At 45.4% G+C, this 22,591-nt stretch overlaps 1 protein-coding gene across 1 annotated transcript in view; it reads right to left on the bottom strand.

The window, feature by feature from the left end:
• The window catches only part of Dnah9 (dynein axonemal heavy chain 9), a 362,388-nt gene that overhangs the window by 64,163 nt on the left and 275,634 nt on the right, over nt 1–22,591 (bottom strand). Inside the window, exons 51-56 of the mRNA XM_087910517.1 lie at nt 21,287–21,406; nt 18,677–18,865; nt 15,115–15,350; nt 7,185–7,307; nt 5,534–5,738; nt 2,863–3,027 (exon numbers count right to left, since the gene is read on the bottom strand). Coding sequence (XP_087766643.1) covers nt 2,863–3,027; nt 5,534–5,738; nt 7,185–7,307; nt 15,115–15,350; nt 18,677–18,865; nt 21,287–21,406 — 1,038 coding nt within the window. The remainder of the gene's footprint in view (nt 1–2,862; nt 3,028–5,533; nt 5,739–7,184; nt 7,308–15,114; nt 15,351–18,676; nt 18,866–21,286; nt 21,407–22,591) is intronic.

Below are 22,591 nucleotides of genomic sequence, written 5' to 3'. Positions count from 1 at the left end.
ATGCATGCATACATACATACATACATACACTCATACAATAAAATAATAAATATTTTTAAAGTACCATAACCAATATGGCAAACAGCAACAAACAAACAAACAAAAATAACAACAACAAAACTGCCCAATTCATCTATGAACTATCACTGGGCACACATCTAAAAGATGAAATCCATGTGTCAAGAGATAGTTTTCTACAAACAATATTGTCAATTCACAATAGCCAAGTTATAGAATCAACCAAGATGCCTGCTGACCCATGAATAAAGAAAAATCTGGTAGATATCCACAACGGAATACTATTCAGCTAAAAGGAAGATTGTGCTTCGGATTTTGGTATCAAAGTCGATGAAACTAGAAGCAACTGGGTTAGGTAAAATAAGCCAGGCACAGAAACCCAAACACTTTGTGTTTTCACTCCTTTGAGAAGCTTGGAAAATGGTTGGCACAGAAGCTGAGAGAGGATTGGTGATCACTAGAAGCAGGGCACAGTTAGGGAGTAATAAGAGAGGGGTTTAATAAGAGATTCCTCACACAAATAGTTCTAGCATCCTATAGCCTAGAGTCTATAAAATCTGTTTCAGACTCACTAGGAAGGGATGAAAGGTTGAAGAACGCACAAGCAGTGATGCTTGAGAAGAAAATGCTAATTAAGAAACTCTAAGAAAAACCCAACTACCATATGTCAATGATGCAAATAAATATGAATTGGGTCAGTTCAGTAGCTGAACCTCAGAAGAGCATTCAAAAAACCTTATAATTTCCAGTCAGTGTCATTACAGATTTAGCTTTCAGTGCCCCCAACCGCTTAGCATTGCTCATTAATCTCTATGCCTCTAGTCAAGTTTTAGTCTAATTTTTCATAAATATCATAAATTTTTACCTCTCTCCCAACCTCATATCTCATCACTTCTCCCTCACTTGTAGCAGACAGGATTGACTCCTGGGTTCCCAAAGTACAGTCACATAATGTTTTTGGTCAAAGACAGAAAGCACATATACTGGAGTCCCATAGTCAGACTGTACATCGAGGGCCTGACTGTGCTGGCTTCTATGTAGGCACACTGTGATGGTCTCAGTGATAACACTTCTCAGGGCACACCCTTGCTGTTACGCCCCCATGACTGTATGTAGACACAATCAGGAATGAGCTCCCTTCATTCTTGCTGTCCCCATTCCCTAATTATCTGCATCTCTCCTAGTTGTACACGTGGACCCACAGACCAACTGGAAACTCACATTTGCTCCTTGTGCCTTATGACATTGGAAACTGGGTCTCCATTTTTCCATGGATAACTTTCCATCTCCCCTGAAGCTGACATTCTCACCAGCACCATTGTATTAAACATCTTCTCTTACTGCTGCGAATTCAAGGCCATTCCTCAAATGCCCATTTCCCCTTACAACCCATGCAAGCTGCTTGTTATAACCCCAACCACTGTCATTGAATCTGGAATATGATAGCTACTAAATAAATAACTATTATATGACTGAGAAGAAAAAATAAGACTCTCTAAAAGGGTTGACAACATTGATGAGAAAGTTCTATTTGATGTGTGGCAGGCAGAGGATCAATGTTTTAAAGAAGAGATGAGGGAAGTAAGGATGAAGAGGCAGGAGAGATTGGCAAGGCTGGTTCCACCCTCTGACCTGCTCCCCCTATGTGAGCTGGGGCTCTCTGGCCTAGGGCTGTAGACTTTCTAAACTTTACAAGCATGCATGGCCCCCTCTGGAGTTGTAGCAGCCACTGAGCTAGGCCGGACTTCTCAGAGTTATCACAGTTTGTTTCTTAGCTCAGAGTGGGAATGACCTGACTGACTGACTGTTCACTTGCTCTGTTTTGAACACTTTGAACTGAACACAGGGCCTTGTGCTTATGAGGCAAGTGCTCTCCTAATGAACAGCTCCACCCACCTTTTATTTATTTTTTCCATTTTGTCCCTACTTGGAATAAAGGCCTTTCCTGTTTGGAAGAATTCCAGGAAAGGGGGGCAGTCAGCACACTTGTTTGGAGACATGCTGCTCCTGTCCCCGTGGCAGATGTGTGACGTCCTTATCAGAGCCAGTCTCATGATGACTGGTCTGATCCGGGCAGCAGGGAAATGCAGAAGGGCCCGTGCATGGTTGGAGGCTTGGTAGGAAGGGTGAAGAGTTGAGTCTCTTTCTCATCAAGTCATGTTCTAGTCTCCATGGGAAAAAACCCTTCCAATATGCTATCCAGGAAGGAAGTTATGTGCTATAACTGCTTTCCCAGGGTGCTATTGTCATTGAGAGCTAATTTTCTGGGATGCTACCAACATTTTCTCATTAAAATCAGACTTTGAAACTTTTTTTTTTTTGCCAGCCCAGTGGATTGTCTTAGGACACAACTGAATCTGGATTATCATCATTATTATTATTCCACAAGCTAGGGCATTCTCTATGGGTACCACTCCCTGCGGAAAAGCCAGGGCCCTTATTTGTGAAGTGGAAGCATCAAAAGTCTTTTCCGGAAGGTGGGAGCTCTGTAACCCAGGATAGCAGGAGACACTCCAGGATCAGACCTAGATTTTTTTAAAACAACTTTAAAAACTATAATCTTTCTTTATTCTCAAGACTTTCATACATGCCTATAATGAACTTGATCATACCTATCCCTCAGTGTTCTTCCTCCGGTCCCCCCTAGATCAGTCTCAACATGTCTACCTTCCAGTTTCACGTCTTTCTTGACAACACACTACATCCAAGTAGTCCACCCACACACGTGTGGCCTTTTTAGAAGGAACTTAGGAAGACGGAGACAGAAGCCAGATTCAGGTAATGACGCAGAGGGAGTGGAAACCAAGGGAACACCTGGCCCCGGGCACTTCAGAGTGGGTGTACCTTCTCCTCCACCTCCGCAGCGGTCTGCTTGGTGACCTCCAGGTTCTCCACCAAGGCTGTTTCTCCCAGGAAGTTCCCCGAGGCCGAAGAGAGGCGAGACAGCAGGTTGTCCTCTAAGGTTTTGAGGGTGATTTTGAATCCGTTCTGCTGCTTCGTGAGATCCGACTGTAAACAGCAAGTAAGGAGTTGGGTAGAGATGCCAAGGCACTCTACTCTAGGAGAAGGCTGAATAAGTGACTGTTGAAGGGCCAGAGGCCCTCCCTGCAGAGACAGTGAATCAATGCTTATAGCAGCAGAGTGCTTCTGAGCATGAACAGAAGAGAGCAGGTGAGTGGGGTCTCAGTTGCAGCTGCGCAGTTGGCCATGGTGAGAAATTCTGGGTGTAGTATCTGTAGTCTGATACTACAGTTAACGGGACAACCGAATTGAGCATGCCCAGACAGCAGTCTATGTGTGCCGGCTGTACCATTTACACTGCGGTAGGTGTTAGAAGGAATCCACAGGTGACCTGAAGCATATGGGAGGATGTGGACTTGTTCTACGCAAACACCACATCATTTACACAGGGACTGGAGCATCGGCTGGTCTGGTATCTGAGGGACTGGAAGATGTAATCCCCGCTGCTTTGGGATGGAGACCATGGACCGGCTGATGCTCTTTCAACATTGGTAGCTAGACCTTAGCTGTGTTCTAAGCGTAGCATAGAACTCTTAGGGTAAGGACTGGGAATCAACGTAGAAAACGTAGAAAGAGCATAAGCCAGCCCCTGGTCTCCATCCCAAAGCAGCGGGGAACTTGCGAACAGAGAGTTATGTCTCAGTTCTCACTTCACTAGCACTGTTTGAGCAATAAAAAGGACTTGAAAGAAACGCACCTGACTCACACAGCTCCAACCAGATCCGTCCTTGAGGCTGGAGTGGGACTGGAATCTGAGGAGCTCTCAGGTCCTCTTTGCTTTATGATCATTAGGCATGGTATCCTAAAGACCTGGATACATTTTATTTGTATCCTGGCTGTTGGGAGCTAACTTCAGATGACTCTAGCATCTTTGACCTGTGAAACCTCTCGATCCCCGTCAAGAACAACTTACATGTTAGGGCTTTTAGCCATGCCAATCCTTACTCACCCTGTTTCTTTTTTGATTTTTTAAAATTTTTAATCATGTGTATGTGTGTCTGTATGGACACATTTGTACAGGTACCCAAAGAGGCCAGGAAGGGTCAGATCTCCTGGGGCTGGAATTATAGATGGTTGTGCGCTATCTCACACGGGTGCTGGGGATTGAACTTGGATCCTCTATAACAGTGCTAAGCATTTCTAACTGCTGAGCTATTGCTCCAGCTTCTGTTCTGTCTTTTACAAACTCAGATTCAGTCCAGGCTGAGGCTAGGACTTTCTGTTCTCTTCTGGAAACACCCGGTACCCGGAGGCTTTCAAATCACTTAGGAATTAGCTCAGATGCCAGCACCTCATAGAAACTTTCTGATAACTACTGTTTAAATTAGTCCCCTTAAGCTGTGCTTGCTGGTGTATGTGTGCACCTGCTTTCTCTCTTTCTCTCTCTCTCTCTCTCTCTCTCTCTCTCTCACACACACACACACACACACACACACACACACACACACACACGATTCTGGCAAACGGGAGGCAGAGGCATGAGGACGGTGAGTTGGAGGCCAGTATGGCCCTTGTTTCCTTGTTTTCCTTAATTTCCACATTACTTTGTTTCATTTCCAGAAAATTCTTATTTGTAGCGAAGAAGACATTATTTCTCAGTTTGCATTTCTACTTCCCAGGTTCCTCTGTTTTGCACTAAGCTCTACAGGCTGCTACACGGTCTCTGCTGGGTCTTCCATGTTATAATCTTGTTTGTTGTGGACTTAGACTCCCGGCCTCTCTTGACTAACGCATGATGGGGAGAGTTGCGGGGAGCTTTGAATGTAATCTCACATATGCTGTGGAAGGCTGACCTGTATTATCTAACCTAATCACATTTAAAGAGAGAAATGAAAGCATGCTCATGCTATGGACTGAACTATGCTCCCCCAAATTTGTATACTAAGACTCTAATCTCTCAATTGACTATATAGCAAAGTTCTTAGGTGTCAGAGGGGAGCCCTTGCTAGATGAGATTAATGTTCCTAGAAGGAACACAAGAGAGGGGCTCCTAGTTCCATACACATATAATGGTTCATGTGAGCAGGCAGCTGCCATCAAGCCAAGAAGAGAAACCTCATAAGGAACAGCTATGCCAGCACCGTGGTCTTTGACTCCCAGACTTCAGAACTGACAGGACCTAGGTTTCTGCTGTTTAAGATGCCCGACCTATGCCTTGAACAGACACAGCCCCAGCAAGGATGACCCTGCTTCTGTTACCCATGCACAAGTTCTTAGTTCTAGTTGTCTCCTGGGGAGTATATGAGATCAGATGGCCACATATCAGAACCCTGAGCCAGGTCCTGCTCTTGGGGACTGGAATGCCCAGTCTCCCAGCTATCCTGCTGTGGTTCCTCAGTTCACCACATTCTCCCTTTCCCAACTGGGTATTCACAGGTGACTAGGTAGGGTCTGGACTCATCCAATGTCTTGGAGAACCCGTTCTCTACAATTCCAGGAAAACTGCGCCCAGTGGCAGAGCATTGCTCCCTGCCTCAGGAAATCTCCGACACACCTTCAGCTGCTCCAGGTCTGGTCGCTCCATGCTGACCACAGCGGCCAGCAGTTGGTCCTCCAGGCCATCCCTGGTCACCGTGAAGTTGATCAAGGTGGCCTGAGCCTGCAGCTCAGGCTGGTAGTGAGGGTTGGCCAGCTTGGTGTGAAGGATGAGCCGGAACCTGGGATTGAATTCACACTCCTTGTCTCCGATCTTAATGAAGCTGAAACACAAAGGCTCAAGTGAAGGTGGGGTGTCTTCAGGTAGAATTGTAGATTGTTTTAAAATAAGAGCATACTCAAACAGTATTATCATATCATAATTGTTCCTAATTATGTCTAACAGCTATCTAAGGACCTTCCTTTGCCTTAATGTTGGGAGTGGGTTGGACGGACTAAGTTTTGTCTCGGAGTCATCATGTTTCATTTTACACTGTGAAACTTGGGCATAGCTGTTCCCACTGTGTTAGTGTAGATTCAGCTGCTACAGAAATGGCCCAGCAGATGGCAGCACAGAGTATGGCAGAAAGGGCATCTGCTTGCCGTTGGCAGGAAGATCTTCTTAGGCATGCCAGTGGGCTTCCTTTATCTCAGCTAGAAAGAGAAGGGTTTTGATGGGCAAAAATAATTAAGCACAGAAGCAGGTACCATATAAAATACAGAAGGGTAACTTGGGGACTGAGCAGCTGATAAGGTTTCCTGCTAAGGCTTGGATGTGGTTTGTCTCCAAAGATCCATGTACTGGAAACTTGATAGAATGTGTGTGTGTGTGTGTGTGTGTGTGTGTGTGTGTGTGTGTGTGTGCGCGCGCGCGCGCACGCGTGTGTACCTCTGCAAAGGGGGCCTGGTGGAAGGTAATTGGAAGGGGCTAATGCTATCTTTTGGGAGGGGGCTGGGTCTAGCAGGAGGGGATTAGTCTCTGAGAGAGTGGATAAACCTGGACCCTCCACAATCTCTTGCTCTCTGTCTCCCATGTGGACCCCCACCTCATGTATTCCCACTACATGGGAATTCCCACCACATGGCCATTTGCCATGTTTGTATGTTGTAAAAAGACTCTTGTTGGATGTAGCTGGCCAACTTTGGACTTTCTCTTTCCAAAACTGTGAAGTATACAAATGAATTTTCTTAATAAATAACCTAGTCTTGAATATTTCACTACAGTAACAGAAAACAGGTAAGGATGACCCCAGAGTCAACCACAGCTTCATGCCAATGAACACTTCTACCACATGAAATGGAAACCCTTCTAATTCTCATTTTCTCACTCATATCAACCACCTCTTTCTGCTCTGTGTCTGCTAAGCCTTCAAAGTCACAAAGGGGTCATCAAATTGGCAGGGAGCTGAGTACCAAGCCTCACAGATCTGGCTTGAATAAAATGTTTGTCTTAGAAGTCTTTCTGCTTTTGACCATTTCCCCATAGGGTTCCTTTCAAATTGTGCACCATGGCCATTAAAAAAGGGCGAGGAATTGCAGGTTTCTAGAAGTCTCTCCAGAATCCAAGGGCAATGATATGCCCTACTGCTAGAGGAGAGGAAGGTCGGCCAGCTTCAGAATGCTCCCTGACTTGAGCCGAGGGGAAGAGGTCTAGAGGGGACCTCTCCACAGCTCTACCCAGGGCAGTGAACTAGTGCTGTGCACAGGGCAGCCGTGCATTTGAGTCTCACCGTCCTTTCTTAATGACTTCTCTCCCAAGCAGTGGTCCCAGCACAGGATCAATGGACTCCTCTAGGTTCTCAATCAGCACCACATCTCCAGCTTCCAGGGCACGCTCTATGGTCTGGAGGCAACTGGGGAACAAGTTAGGCAGTGTGAGCTCATGAATGCATGGATCTGAGGCAATGCAACAAGACCACCGTGCCTCGGAGGGAAGTGCAATGCAGACAGGGAGGCACAGCTTCCAGAAATGCCTTCAGCTATTGTACTTTAAAATGATGTTTCTGGTACACACACACACACACACACACACACACACACATTCACACTCATATGCTTTTTACATCTTTTAGAAATAAAAATGACAAAATAACAAGAAATATGAAAATTAATCATGATCCCTCTGCCTGTTATGTACAATTCAGTGTTTACTGTGGACATCTGGCTATTTGGGTGGTCCTTTGGTTCTGGGTGATTGATTTGGGGCCCCATGGAAACCAAAACCAACAAGCGCTCTATTACACTTTACAAGAAACAATGTTTACACACAATCTGCAGCCAGCCTGCCATACACTTTTATTTATAATGCTTGATTCAGAGAAACGTGTAATAGTGGCTGCATAGGGTTATTAATGACCAGGGAGAAAGTCTGTACATGTTCAGTACAGATGCAATTGGTACCAAGTGTATGGCTGGCTCTCTGTGCAACTTGTTGGTATGGAGAACTCACCACATTATGTACTCAATTTTGGCTTTTATATTATTGAATTCATGTGGCACTTTTGCTTTATAGTCTAGTTTTTTACATAAAATTTAAGCATTTCCTCAACAAATTGAATATTCTTCCAAAGTAATTTTTAACACATGTAAAGTAAGATTCATTATACTCAAGAATAGATTTAATCCATTTTATGAGAACACTAAAATGGCACGTGGTGTATCCCTTTAGCACACAGTACAAGTTGGTACAGGCCACCAGTTAACCTGTATCCCTTTGGCACACAGTACAAGTTGGTACAGGCCACCAGTTAACCCACAAATAGCTGCTTTTAAGCCTCACCTTAGGAGTCCATTAGTTTTGCAGTTCTGAAGGGAAAGGCTTCCCCGACAGAAAAGTGTTACCTTCTCCAGCGCGGGAGGTTTCCCCACTGCAAGTGTTACAGCTCTGAAAGGAAAGGCATCCTGGCAATCGGGAGCCAAGGAATACCACAAACCTCTCATAAGAGATTTATTAGAAGGAAAAACTCCAGAAGGGCGGCTGTCTCTGCTCAGATAGGAAGCAGCAGGGAACTGAGCAGAAGACAAAGTTTATGTAGAGTTTCTTGGGGGCTGGAGCTTTCCAGGGTGCCCTGGGATTGGAGGGATATTTTGAGGATGAACCTTGGAGCAGGCTGAGGGATTGGTGGAATTCTTTGGTCTGATCTTGAGGCAAGTTCAGGGATTGGTGGGATTCTGTCTCTTTGCCCTGGTCTTGGGTCAAGTCAGGGTCAAGGGGTTTCTTCTTCGCCCTGGTCTTGGGATTAAGTCAGAGTCAGGGTGTTTTTCCTTGTCCCTTTTGTCCTACAAGTCCTATACAAATACAGGAAACTTCTACTTTTTTTTAAATCTGTCTATTTTTAAAGATTTATTTTTGTGATTTGCATGCTGTGTGTGCTTTTGTGTGAGTGAGGGCTGAAAGAAGAGGACTCAGATCCCTTGGTACTGGAGTTACAGATGACATGTGAGCTGTGGGCGCTGGGACTTGAACTTGGGTCCTCTGGAAGACCAGCAGTGGCCCTCCAGTCTTCCTAAACACGCATAAATGACTGTTATTAAATTGTTAACACACAACGAAGGGATTATTTCAGAAAAATCTTGTGAAAAAGAGTCTTTGGGTCTGGAGAAATGGCTCAGCGGATGAAATCACCTTCCACCAACGATGACAGGCTGAGTTTGATTCTTGTAACCCGTAAGACCCTTAAGGAGCATGGGTGGCCAGGCCTCTCTCCCCTGTGGCCCTCCAATTGTCAGGTTCTACCCACAGAACACTCTATCTGCCCTAATGGCTGCTTAACCCCTGCCCTACAGGGTAAAAAGCTCAACCTCAGGACTTGAAATCCCACCAATCCCCACTCACCCATCCTGGAAAGCTCCACCCCTAAGAAGCACTATATAAACCCTGTCTTCTGTTTATTTCTCTACTGCTTCTTGCCTGAGCAGAGGCAGACACCCTCCTGGATTCTTCCCTCCCTATAAATCTCTTGTGTGAGGTTTGTTGTACAGTCACACAGTTTGTGTGACTTTGTGGTATTCCTTGACTCCCAGTTGCCAGGAGACCTTTCCCTTCGGAGCTGTAACAATTTGGGGAAACCTTCCTCTACCAGGGCAGGGCTGTAACACGTGCAGTGGGGAAACTTTTCCCCCATCCCAGAGCAGAGCTGTAACATTTCCATTGGGAAGTCTTTCCTCACAGAGCTGTAATGCTTGCTTTGGAGAAGTGTTTCCCCTCAGAGCCGGAACGCTTACAGAACCTACAGAGTAAAAGGAAAGAACTGACTCTTTACATGTTGTCCTCTGACCTCCACACATGGACTGTGGCACATTCACCCCCAGCCCCGAGTAACTAAATATCAAAAACAAAAACTCAAAAAGGGATGCCAGCTCTTAGGACTGGGAGATTTTCAAGGGAGGTATGTGACTTGCTTTCTGTATCTGAGCCATAGAGACAGGCTCTGTCTCTTTTGTGCTGAGGGTTGCTGGAGTTCCTAGTTTGAGAAAATTATTCTAAATTTGATGTTGCAACTCTACCACAGGGCCTCCGTTTAGATTATATTTTAAGCACTGCAGATCAAAATGATTGTATAAAATGCAGAAATGGTAACAGGTCACTCCAAACTGAGCAGGGAATCATTACAAATATCCGCTTCTATTGGGTGACCAGAGCCAAGCTAAGATAAGTATTATCTCAGACAGGATTCCTTCAGAGTGTGTATTCAAGGTACTTTAAGAACTTCATGAAAAGCTGGGCTGTTGCTCAGCTGACAGAGTGTTTGCTTAGCATGCACGAAGCGGTGGGTTTCATCTCCACTATCACATAAACTGGCTTTGGGGTTTTCTCCCGTAGTCCTAGCGTTGGAGCAGTGAAGGGAGGAGAATCAGAAGTTCGAGGTCAGCCTGGGCTATCTAAGATCCCCTCTCAAGAAGAGAAAATAACCCCATTCATAATGATCATCCCGTTCTCATCTGACATTACACCAGACAAAGCAATAATCTCTTGAAAGGTTCCCAATTGCGAGTGTCTTTCCAGGACAATTAAAAGCATGTTCACCAGTTTTGAGGGAGTTCAGACTGGAGTATGGTTTGTGTGATGATGCAGATCAAAGCAGGGCTGCATTGCTGTACTGTGTGCATGCCGACTGAAGACAACAGGAGATGATTGTGAGGCAGTGCTGAAGGTCCACCTGCTGTCTTGACCATACCTTAGCTCTGGTCTTTAAGATCTACTAGTTTGAAAGGCGACAGAGTCAATTATGCCTGTATTATCTGCAGACCATCCGGGGTACTTTTTATACATGACAGGATCTGTTTGCTTTCTGTTGCTTGGACTGAAGACTGGGGATTCAGACAGTCAAGAAAACTCATCTTGTCCCATCTTTCCAGAGAATTTTAGGACTAGCACATTGACCTGGAAATCACTCAAAACACAGGAAAGACAGCACCTTTCACACCTGATCTCTCAGAAGAAACCCCTGGTAGCTCACCGTAAAGACCACACGAACCCCAGTTTAGGATGGTCTGGCTATTAGACTCCTATGGCTCTCCTTTTGGGGCACTGTCTTCTATGACTGTCATTGGCTCCTGGCCCTCTTCCCCTATAGGCAATTTTCCAGGTTAATACCTTTCTATAGCTGTGGGACAATTCAGCAAGTCATTTTTTTCTTCCATAGCAAAAGGGAACAAGCAGATCCATGGTAGTGCTTGGAGCTGCTGCCAGAACTCAGTTTCTTCCCATCCATTCCTACAGGTACCGAAGCACTTTGCAGCCACTCCGGGGCTAGAGGCCAACCTTGCATTAGGCCATTTTTCATTTCTCGTGACACGACCTCACCCTGTGACTTCCCATTTATCACGGCCAGTCCCATCTGTGGGCAAAGGCTCCCCTTCTGTGATCTTTTCTTAAGGCTACATAATAGTCTGTTCTAGTCACTCCCCCCTGACATTTGTTTCCGCCAGGCAGATCCGAGGGGAGGCTCTTTTGTCAATCCATGCCTCCCTCATGCTTTGTGTTCTCTGATGCAGTGAGAATGGAGTGATAGGTGCCAGTCAAGGTGGTCTCCATGGATCTCAGCATGAGCCTGCCGGCGCATGTTAAACATCATGAAAGTCATGGTGTAGAGGGAAGAGAAGCTGATGTTTACTTAGATGCCAAGTCAGGTCATAGATTAGCGCTGTGTCTGTCAGTCTCCAGCACAACATGGGAACTGAAGCACAGCCCAGGAGCCCAAGGGCCAGGCTGAACAGAGGGAACCCACTACAATGACCAGGTTGCCCTCCTCCACCAAGAGCTACTCCTGGTTGCTGCTGACCTGCACTTAATGTGCCTCCAGGCTTGATCTGGATCAAGGGAAAAAGGGTCCTTCTTAGTTCATGGGTATAGTCCACCAGGAGAAGTCTGTAGGGAGGAGCTTAAGGCAGCTGATTAAGTTGCATTCATAGTCCCCAACCAGAGGGAGCTGAATGCCCATGCTCAGTTTGTGTCTTAGTCAATGTTCTATTGCTGTGAAGAGACACCATGATCACAGCAACTTTAACAAAGGAAAGCATTTAATTGGAACTGCTTTACAGTTCAAAGGTTTAATCCGTTATCATCATGATGGGAAGCATGGCAGCATGCAGATTAACATGGTGCTGGAGAGGTAGCTGAGAGCCCTGCATCCATTATCAACAGAGAGCAGAAAGAGAGAGTGAACCACTGGGTCTGGCTTGAACTTCTGAAACCTCAAAGCCCACCCTCAGTGGCGTACTTCCTCCAATAAGACCATACCTACTCCAACAAGGTCATATGTCCTAATCCTTCAAGTAATGCCCTCCCTATGAGTCTATGGGGGCCATTCTCACTCAGACTTCCACATTCCACTCCCTGATCTCCATAGGCTTGTAGCCATATTGTAATACATTTAGTCCATTTTCAAAAGTCCCTACAGTCTCAAAACTGCTTAAAAGCCCACAGTTCAAAGTCTCTGCTACTCAGGGCAGTCTCTCAACTATAACCTCCTGTAAAATCAAAATGAAAAAGGAGATCACATACTTTCAAAATACAATGGCACAGGATAAACATTACCATTCCAAAAGGGAGAAAAGGGAGCAGAATGAGGAAATACTGAACCAAAGCAAGACCAAAAACCACTGGGGGAAACTCCAAATTCTGCATCTCCATGTTTGATGTCAAAGCTTTCTTCAGATCTCCAACTCCTTTCAGCTTTGTTGACTAAAACATATTTCTTTCATCTTGTGAGAAGTTCTCTGTTGTAGGAAGCAGGGCCCCTTGTTCAGGCTGCCAGGCTAGCTTATACCCGAAATAATCACTCAGAAATTGTATTAATTAAATTACTGTTTGGCCCACTATCTCTAGCCTCTTATTGGCTAACTCTTACATCTTGATTTAACCCATTTCTAATAATCTGTGTTCACCACGAGGTTGTGGCTTACCAGGAAAGATTCAGCATGTCTGACCTGGCAGCTCCATGGCGGCTCTTTCCAACTCTGCTTTCTTCCTCCCAGAATTCAGTTCTGTCTCCCCGCCTACCTAAGTTCTGCCCTATCAGGCCAAGCAGTTTCTTTATTAATTAACCAATGAAAGCAACGCACAAACAAGAAGGACCTCCTACACCAGCTCTCCTTAAGTTATCCAATGACTTTGGCATCTCCGGTATCTTAGGGTCTCCAACAATATTCAGGCTTCGTCTTCACAGCTTCACTCAATTGCTTCTCTGAGATTCCATGCTAGGACACCCTTGACGCATACCTAGCCTCAGTGGCTTTCCATAGTCACAGAAGGATATTTCGTAACTCCTTTCTTGTACCCTTGATTCTAAACTGAGAACTACATGACTGAAGCTGCCAAGCTATTCTGAAGCCAGGACTGGAACATGGCCCCTCATTCAAATACATTTCACCAGCTTTCTGTTTTCAGTGGTTTCCCCTAGCAATCACTCTGTAGATCGGGTTGACTTGGTCTCTGTCTTCCTCTGTTTCCTAAGTGGGATTAAAGGTATGTGCCACCATACCTGGGCCTGTGCTTTTCTTTAAGTTTTTCCCCCCACAAATTAGAAGCCAAACTGGGTGGAGTCTTGCCCTGAAGTCACCAGTCCCTTTATTCCATTTAGCAGCAGGCCTTTCTTTAATCTGTTTATCTCCTGAAGCAAGGACTTCCTGGTGCCTCCTTTCTTCTCAAGCTGTACATTTTGTATTTGTCCTTGCTCAGCTTGTTCCTTTTCATTATATCTGCATAAGAGTAGTCACCAATAACCATTTGTCATAGTCAGTACTCGGCTGTTTTGAAATCTCCTTGCTAATGTTAATCCAAAACTCCTCAAGTTGGTCTCAGGCAGGTTTTTTGAACAAGGGCAGAAAATGGCCACATTTGTCACTAAAATATCACAACAATAATGATATATAGACTATATTTTAAGATTCTACTTCTCTGAAACCTCTTGAGCCAGGCCCCCATATTTCAAGTCACTCTCAGCATCACTATCTTCCATGGTCTTACTGGAATGGCCCATGAAACTCTGCCTAAAGCATTCAACTACTTTCCTAATCCACAGTCCCAAAGTCCACATTTCTTCAAATGAGAGCATAGTCAGGCCTATCACGGTACTGCCAAAGCCCCAGGAACCAACTTTTGTTTTAGTCAATGTTCTACCACTGTGAAAAGACACCATGCTCACAACAACTTTCATAAAGGAAAGCATTTAAGTGAGGCTGGCTTACAGTTCAGAGGTTTAGTCCATTGTCATCATGGTGGGAACATGATGACACACAGACTAACATGGTGCTGGAGAGGTGGCTGAAAGTCCTACATCTGGATCAGCAAGCAGCAGGAAGAGAGTGTGAGCCACTGGGCCGGACTTGAGCATCTGAAATCTCAAAGCCCACTCCCAACGATGCACATACTCCAATAAGGCCACACCCACTCCAACATGGCCACATATCCTAATCTTTCAAATAATGCCATTTCATACGAGCCTATGGGGACCATTTTCACTCAAACTACCACAGTTATATTTCTCAGTTTTATTCAGTCCAGGATCCAAGCCTAGGAACTTGGTGCTACCCACTTTTAGGGTGAGTCTTCTCACTTCAATTACCTCAATCAATGGCAAGAAACTAACCTAGTCAAGATGATTCCCAATAGGCATGCCCAGAGGTGATTATGATATTGTCTATTTGATAATAAATATTAATTGTCAAAGAGATAAAGAGATAATTATCACCACCAGAAATGGTGATAATGTATGCCCAGATGAGAAAGTACAACATCCTTTTAAGTGGTATATAATAGTTGTACGTCCTTATGGGGTATAGGGTGATGATTTGATTTATGTATACCTTATGCAATGGTCAAGGTAAAGAGGGTTTCTGCTTCCTTAAACAATCACCATTTCTTTGTGTTGGAGAACCACTGAATTCTTCTCTTCCTATGAAATGTATACTAAGTTATGAACTACAGTCATTCTATTGATCACATGATTCCTAAAGAGAAAGAGCACAGAGCTGGTACCCAAGAATCTTACTGAAATACTTCCTAAACTGAGAGGGAAACAGGCAAGAAATAAGGAGGGTCACCTGATGGCGAGATCAGAAGAGAAAAAAAATCCACTAGGGCTTAAGTCTGCTCCATGCAGTGTTTCCTTCTTAGACAAATGGCAACAGGGTCAACTTGTGTGCCCATTCACCTACCCCTTCTGGCCAATCTGGGTGACTCGGAGCTCTTCTCCATACTTGTTCTTGATCCATTTGATGCCCTGCAGCTGAGGGTCGACCATGAGCGGCCAGCGCTCACAGTTGATGAGGACGGTGGCATTTTCCATGGACATGCGGTCTGCAGGGAGGCCCTCATTCTGCCAGGCAGCCACATCAGCATCATCAGTCAGCATCCTCAGGGGGTCCAGGGTTGAGGTGGTTGGGATGGGAACCTGGTGAAGAGGTGACAGGCACACTCTGAGTGGAAAACCCCACCTCTGTTGTGGAGAATCCATAGTATCTTACTACATAACACAACCCTTTTAAAAGCAAGATCAACATGCCCCTAAAGAGTGCTTTCCTGGCTGTGTAATTGCTGCTGAAAACATCTTGATAGATGATTCATCCTGCAACCAACTCTTTGCTTCTCAGTGTCTTCATCTTAAACCCCTTCTATGGCTCATTTATGTCTTTTTTTTTTTTAAAGAATGACTCATTTAATGTGAATGCATGTGTATGTACGGGTGTGGGTGTGCATGTACTATGGCATGCGTGTGGAAGTCAGAGTATAATTTGGGGGAACTGGTTCTCTCCCTCTACTATGTGGGTCTCCATGGTCTAACTCAAGTAGTTCAGCTTGGAGACTGAGCTATCTTGCCAGTCTGATTATTTATATCTTAATTTATACAATCCATAACTATGTGGACATTTACTCCTCTGCCATTTTTCTGTTTCTCAGGTCAGTTTCCTGGCGGCATAACTGGCGCACACAGACCGCTTTCTCCTCTCACCTCTTTTAGCAGCTCACAAAGGGCTGAGGAAGCTTCCTTGCCCCTACATCAATCTTCTTTCCTCAAAACTGTTCACAAGACCCTCCTAGCAAGCACACCTGCTGGGACTTACTGGAGAACACACCCAACCCCTGAGAACTCCACCCATGTTGCTCTGTGTACCCTCAGAGCGGGAAAATTCTTTCTGTGTTTCTATTTTGGTCTTTCCCAGTTCACCCAATTCTTCTATAGGCAATATTTTCCACTGTCTTACATATCTTTAAAAAGTGGTAAGCTCTATATAGTGTAAAATGAACCATCGTGAGGCCTACAGTTTGGGGGAGGATAGCACATTCTCAGTGTTATACAGTCTTCAACCCCATCAATCTTCTCCCGGGTATTTTCATGACCCCCCCCCATGCTCATTAAACAACCCCTCCCTGTGTGTCTCTACCACAAGCTCCTGGCAATGCCGAATATGCTTTCTGTCTCTATAGATTTTCTTATTTTGGATATTTAATAAAAATGGAATCATACAAGATGTGACCTTTTGTGTCTGGCCACTTCCATTTAGTACAATGGTTTTGAGGTTTGGACCTTATACCCTTTAAAGGCTTTCATTCAACCATCCTTGCAGTTTGTTTTGCTTAGCTACCTCTGGGAGGCTGTGTCACCCTTTTTAAACTCCTCTTCCTTTAGGCATGTTCAAGTGGCAGCTCTTTGGCCACATGATCCCCAGGACGGAAGTGAATGTTATCTCACAAAAATCATTGACTTACTTAAAACACTATGATATTCTTGTGAGTTGTTGGCAACTTAATCACATGGTTCTAAAGTGTGAAATTTATAGGTGAGAACACCATGCCACAATTAAAACAAGTTTAAATGAAGGAAAGAGAAGGCCTATGCTATAGCATCATGTAATCTCTCTCTCTCTCTCTCTCTCTCTCTCTCTCTCTCTCTCTCTCTCTCTCTCTCTCTCTTTCTCTCTCCAACATCTCAACTACATAGCTCAGGATGACCTTGAACTCATAATCCTATCATCTCAGCATCCTGACTGCTGTAATTACATATACATTACATATATATATATATATGACATTTGAAATACATTTCTGATCTCAGGATAAAAATTACGAGGGACTGAATTCCCTTGAGAAGCTTGATGTAGTGGAAGCTGAGGCAGGAGGATTGTGAGTTTAAGGTAGGACTGAAACGTATAGTGAAAATAAAACAAAGCAAAACCAGAAATTGTTTTGCCATGTTTTCTTTGTAATCTTACGAATAAAACATTATTCTGGGGTTCATAGACTTTACCAGATTGTTTGCTGTGGTTCAAATGTGTTCCCCAAAATTCAGGTGTTGGAGACTTAACTCCCAGGGAGCAGGTCATTGTGGCTCTGCATTGATATCATGGGAGGGAATTAGTTCCTGTTAAGTGGGTCACAGACCTGAGTTTGGTCCCACCTTTCTCTCTGGCTCTCACTTTTTCTTCCTCTTCTGTCTTCTGGCATGGGATGTCAAAGTACTTAGGTCCAAAGCATCATGAACCAAATAAATAGCAGTTCTTTATTGACAGCTGCTCTCCGGCACTGTTTCATCACCAGACAATAGACTAAGACACTGCCAATGGCATCTATAGCACAGGAATGTTTATGCGTCTCAAACAAGCCCAACCCCCCATGCCGCTAAGAGCCACACATCTTCTCTCACTCCTTGGTTCTTCCACCGATTTTCTCCCATCACAAGTGTTCAAGATGAATGAGATGACTGCTCTGTTAGCTCAACTAGTTAACACAACGAATGCCACTAGTTATCGTTGAACTTCTATCTGTGCTATTTCTAGCACTGTAACTATCTGAAACCAGTCCATCCAATCATCACACGGGTAGAATTTTATGAGTAGATCTGGGAAACCTTCGGCATTGCTATACAAATGCATTTTGCATTCTAGGGCTGTAGTTATGGGTGGAGTTTGGGATATGCCTCAGGGTTCGCTGTGAATTGTGCCCACTCTTTCTGTTGCTGAAGTCTGTGGACCTGATCAGCTCTGTTGGACAATGAATATGCTGAAGCCATCCTGGCCTGGCATGTCTTTTGTGTTCCATTGGCATGGCATGTAGGACACTCTGAATTTTTGACTAGTGTTTGGGAACTGATGAGCCTGAGTGATAAGGGTGTGCCAAAGGAATGCTAGGGCCTAGGTGAGGCTTGAAATCTCCTTTACTTAGCAGACATCGTTTCCCCACCCCCATTTCATGGCTTGGATATACAGAGGGAGGGTCTGGGAATAGTTCCACAGAGGTGCCTGACCCTCTGCACGGCCCACGCGAGAGACCTGAGCACTGATGACAACGTGGCTTTTATAGCTGTGTTTCTGAGCCATGAGTACAACTGTAAGGTTTTGGGACCCAACGACAATGGGCCAGGAAGAACAGAGAAGGAACTCTCCTCACTGCTCCTACAAAGCCCTCCGGAACAGAGACATCTTTTGGTGTCTCCCAGGTTTTGCCATTTGGAAGTCAGTCAGGAGGTGGAGCTCATCAAAGAACCAGAGCGTGGAGCTCCCATGAGAACCCATCAAAACAAGGTTCTAGGTGGAGCAGAGGATAGAGGATCATACTGCCTGGCAATGGAGAGGATATGAACGTGTATGTCCCGTGCCTGGTACTCAGTGGGTGTGTCAGTGCATATGCAAGGAGTACTGAAAGGTTTGGGTTATGATGGTCATGTGATCTCAGAGGTCCACACAGGCTGACACGGTCAGGACTGATTCAGGCCACATATACCTTCAGCTGGTTCAGATAGGGTTTCCAGGTCCCATCCATGAGGCTCTTTCGATATTTTTTGGTAAAGAAGCCCAAGTAGGAAACGAAAGCTGTAGTAAGAAGAATATCTCCACATAATGTCCTTTCCTGCCGTTTGAAGGTCTGCACAGCCTCTGCCCACCTGACGTTTTCGGAAGCGAGTCCTCCAACCTGCCATTTAAAGGGCGCAAGGGAGAGAGAAGCGTCAGATGGAGCCCACAGAGCGGTGTATTTAGACAAGGAGCTCACATGCCATATATCCATAGTAAGAAGTCCCAGAGAGCCACTGCGAATCCTTTTCCATTAAGCCACCCTTTCCATTGGCCATGTCCTGGCTGCAGGTGACCCTCCAGCACACAAGCCCCTATTCTGTGCATCACACGGACTGTGGGATGTTAACAGGTTCTGGATGCTGCTTGCTGGGTTCTGCCCTTTCTACGTGTGGAGACAGCTATACCAATTCTGTGGGGTGTTGCGAGGACCAAACATGTTCATGTGTGTTGCCACTTAGCACAGTGCCTGGTCTGGAAGCCACGCTAGGATTTTCTTCTTTCGCCTCCCTAAGTGCTGGAGATATGAAAATAAAGTCAAGTCCACGTGCCCTAATAATTTTCCAGCGGGTGGGAAGACAGAGGTGAATTCAGACGGAAGAAGGAGTATACACCCAAGTGTGTACAAAGTACCGGAGACTGCAGAACACACTTCAGCTAACCTGGCCCATTTCTGGAAGACACCTCTCTTCTTGGGAGGAGACTATTAAACATGGTGAGAGCTGGCAGAGCAAGAAGTGATTTGCCAACCCAGCATGTCCCTGTCACGTTCTTAGACTACAACAGTGGAGTCCAAGTTTCTCTACAGAACGTTGGTGGAGACAGAGTGGTGTCAGAGCCCGTATGTCCAGACATTGCCCTGTGACATTGCATGGCAATGCATTTGGAGACGTCCCCATTTGATGGAGAAGGCTGTGCTGAGTTTCCGAAGCCAGGTAAGGAGCTCGCTGGGAGGCAGGCTAGACAGGTCTGGCCAGTTTCTTACATGTCTGCAGGGTGGCATCTTCAAACCAAACTGTTTGGTGAAACGGACCATCTCAAAGCTGCACAGCAGCCGTAACTGTAACTGCCATAACTCTACAGTTAGACACATTTTTCTGCCCGATCTTGCATCCAAACTGATAGCAAGCTTTGAGATAGTTTTGCACTAAGTGCTCAACCAGCTGTCCTACTATGTGCTCAGCCTACTTCACTCTGACCTGCCTTTATGAGAACAGTGTAACCAACCTCACCACGCTTTGCCCTTCCCACATAATCAGCTTTGACAACCTAAGCTAGTGCATAGCTTTAATCCTAAATTATGTACTTCCATGCCCCGACCCATAATAAAATATGCATGCGTGTGTATATATATATATGTATGTACTTATCTGCTGAAAGCAGCCAATGGGTTAAAACCAACTTTAAAAAATATTCCATAAGCAAGGAAAGCAGTATGTTCTTGATTGCTAAGATTTGTGTGGTTTGGAGTGCTATTCGAAGTCAGTCAAAAAAACACTTCCCGATAAAATTCTGTTGAAGATTTCTGTTGAAAAACATTTCCCATTTCTTTCCCATATCATTGATTTATGTTCTGTTCAGTAAACACAGCACAAAGTCCTTTGTTAGGGACAGACAGACAACAGGTCCAGGTCAGATAACGACAACAGACAGGCCACAGACCACAAACTCGAGACAGAGGAGACATGGGTAAAAAAGTGGAGAATTCATACCTATGCTCATTCTTGGTCTAAACTACTTCTAGAAAAAATCTATTATCTGTCTTTTTTACTTTTTAATTTATTTATTGTTTTTAATTGAGCTATACATTTTCCCCACCCCCTTCCTTCCTCCCCTCTCTATTTTCTGTCTTAATGCAACATCAGAGTAAATAGCAACGGACACACATGTGGATTAGTGCCCTCGTTAAACCACGGCTCAGTCCAGTAGTGGCTACAACACGTGACTCCTTGCAGAAATATGGCGGTAGCTGGAATGAGGGAGGGAAGGGATTTATTATAGTTCTCTTCTGTGGTGAGGGTGGTGCTGGGAGTAAAGAGAACTCACACTCAGTAGAAGCTGCTCTCCAGTCTCTGCTGCTGGATGTGAGAGAAACACAAGCCATAAGGGATTTTAAAAGACTACAAATTCTTTGACCTCTCATGAAAAGTGGAATGTCAAAGTCAGGCATGGCAGCTCACTTCCGTAATCACAAGACTCCAGAAGCTGAGGCTTGAAGGCTGCAAGTTTGCAACCAGCCTAGACTGCAGAGTGAGAGCCTATCAACAACACAGAGCCAGACACAGGGCAAACATTAGAAATACCAGCTACCAGCGTACTTTTCTGTCTAACTACCTCCTTACAAAATCAGCTTTGAACAGAGAAGGCTGAGTGGCTGAGTACCCATACTTGTCAAATGTCAGGTCCCTGTAGCTCTGCACATTTTAATGCCGCCCCCCCCCCATCTCCCCAAGGCCAGTCAAAGTCGCCCTGAGGGGAGCTCTTCTAGTCACACCCCTGGGGCACCTGACAAACTGCTAACATAGTCGAAGCTCAGACTCACCAGGCGGTTCGCAAGGGAGATGGTGCCTGCGGTCACTTCAGCTTCCTGCTGACACCGGAGTTTCTCTGCTGTTGCTTTCTCAAACTTGGCTGTGAGCTTCGCTAGGTTTTCATTAAGGTGCTGTCGAGGAAGGGACGTAAAGTTGGTTGGTAATTCCAGGCACCACTAGTGCTTCTGAGATATGGTTTTATAAGAGGACTCTGAAGGGCATGCTGGGTAGGGGAGGGCCCAGAGACAAAGGGAATGCTGGGTAAAGGAAGGTCCAGAGACTAAGGGCAGTAAGAAAGGGGTTGAAAGGAAGCCCAATGAAGGGTGATTTCAGGTAGCACCCCAGAGACAACATCAGCTTCTTCCTGCAGGGGGAGCCTGGGATGAAAGCCCAGAGATCAAAGCTGAGAGCACCTGGCTTGTGTAAAGGCAATGAGGTAAGATGGACATGAAGCAGAGAAAAGGGAGAGAAAAAGTCCCACCTTTCCTTGGGGAAAGGTGTAATGGTCTGTCCTGTCCCTTTAAGAGATAAGCCACGCCTACTTCCTCCCCAGTTCACCCAGGCAATCTGATCTTCAGCTTCCAGCCTGAGTTCTCCCCCCCCTCTCTGTCTCTCTCTCTCTGTCTCTCTCTCTGCTCTTCCCCTTTTTCTCCTTCCCTTCCATAACCCACTAAATAAATGTTCAACTTCACTCCGTATGGCGTGCCTATCTGCCTCAGTCTCTCACTTACCACACGGCTTCCTGCCTGGGACCCGGCTCCTTTTGTAGCCTGCAGTGGTCTTGGGACCCCCTGCCCACTACCTGTTGCCACTTGGCGCCCTGCGGCGTGCTCTCATGGCCTGCTGCCCACTACCCATGGGGGCCACTCAGGGACCTGCAGCATTTTACTTAAACCATTACTGAAGAGGTTCCAGTGAGTTCACAAGCACACTACAAATGGAGAAGCAAGAATATAACTTGTGGCCCCGGGGGTGAGGTGGAGGTGGGACATGGGAGTGCCACCTACAGGATGTGCCACACTGAGTTGAGGCTGGGCTGGCCTTCTTTGGCTAGAGCTTACTTAGCCCTCATCTGTTTTCCCCCATCATCATAAAGGGCAGGATTTTTTTTTTTTTTTTAGAAAAGCTTCAATTTTTCTCTGAATTTATCAAGAAGTACAGAAACATTATACTTGTCACCTTTAGAGTGTTCATTCACATAGGTAAAGACACAGGGACACACAGCAGATACCTCTGGACATGTCCCGTATGTGTAACGGAAGTCTAGGCTGCTTTGTGGGCCCTTGCTAAGGTGTCTGAGCTCACACAACCAGCAC

The sequence above is a fragment of the Myodes glareolus genome, chromosome 9 (genome assembly GCF_982192425.1).
Source record: "Myodes glareolus chromosome 9, mMyoGla1.1, whole genome shotgun sequence".
In the NCBI taxonomy this organism is placed as follows: Eukaryota; Metazoa; Chordata; class Mammalia; order Rodentia; family Cricetidae; genus Myodes; species Myodes glareolus.
This window is presented reverse-complemented; position numbering and strand designations above follow the sequence as displayed.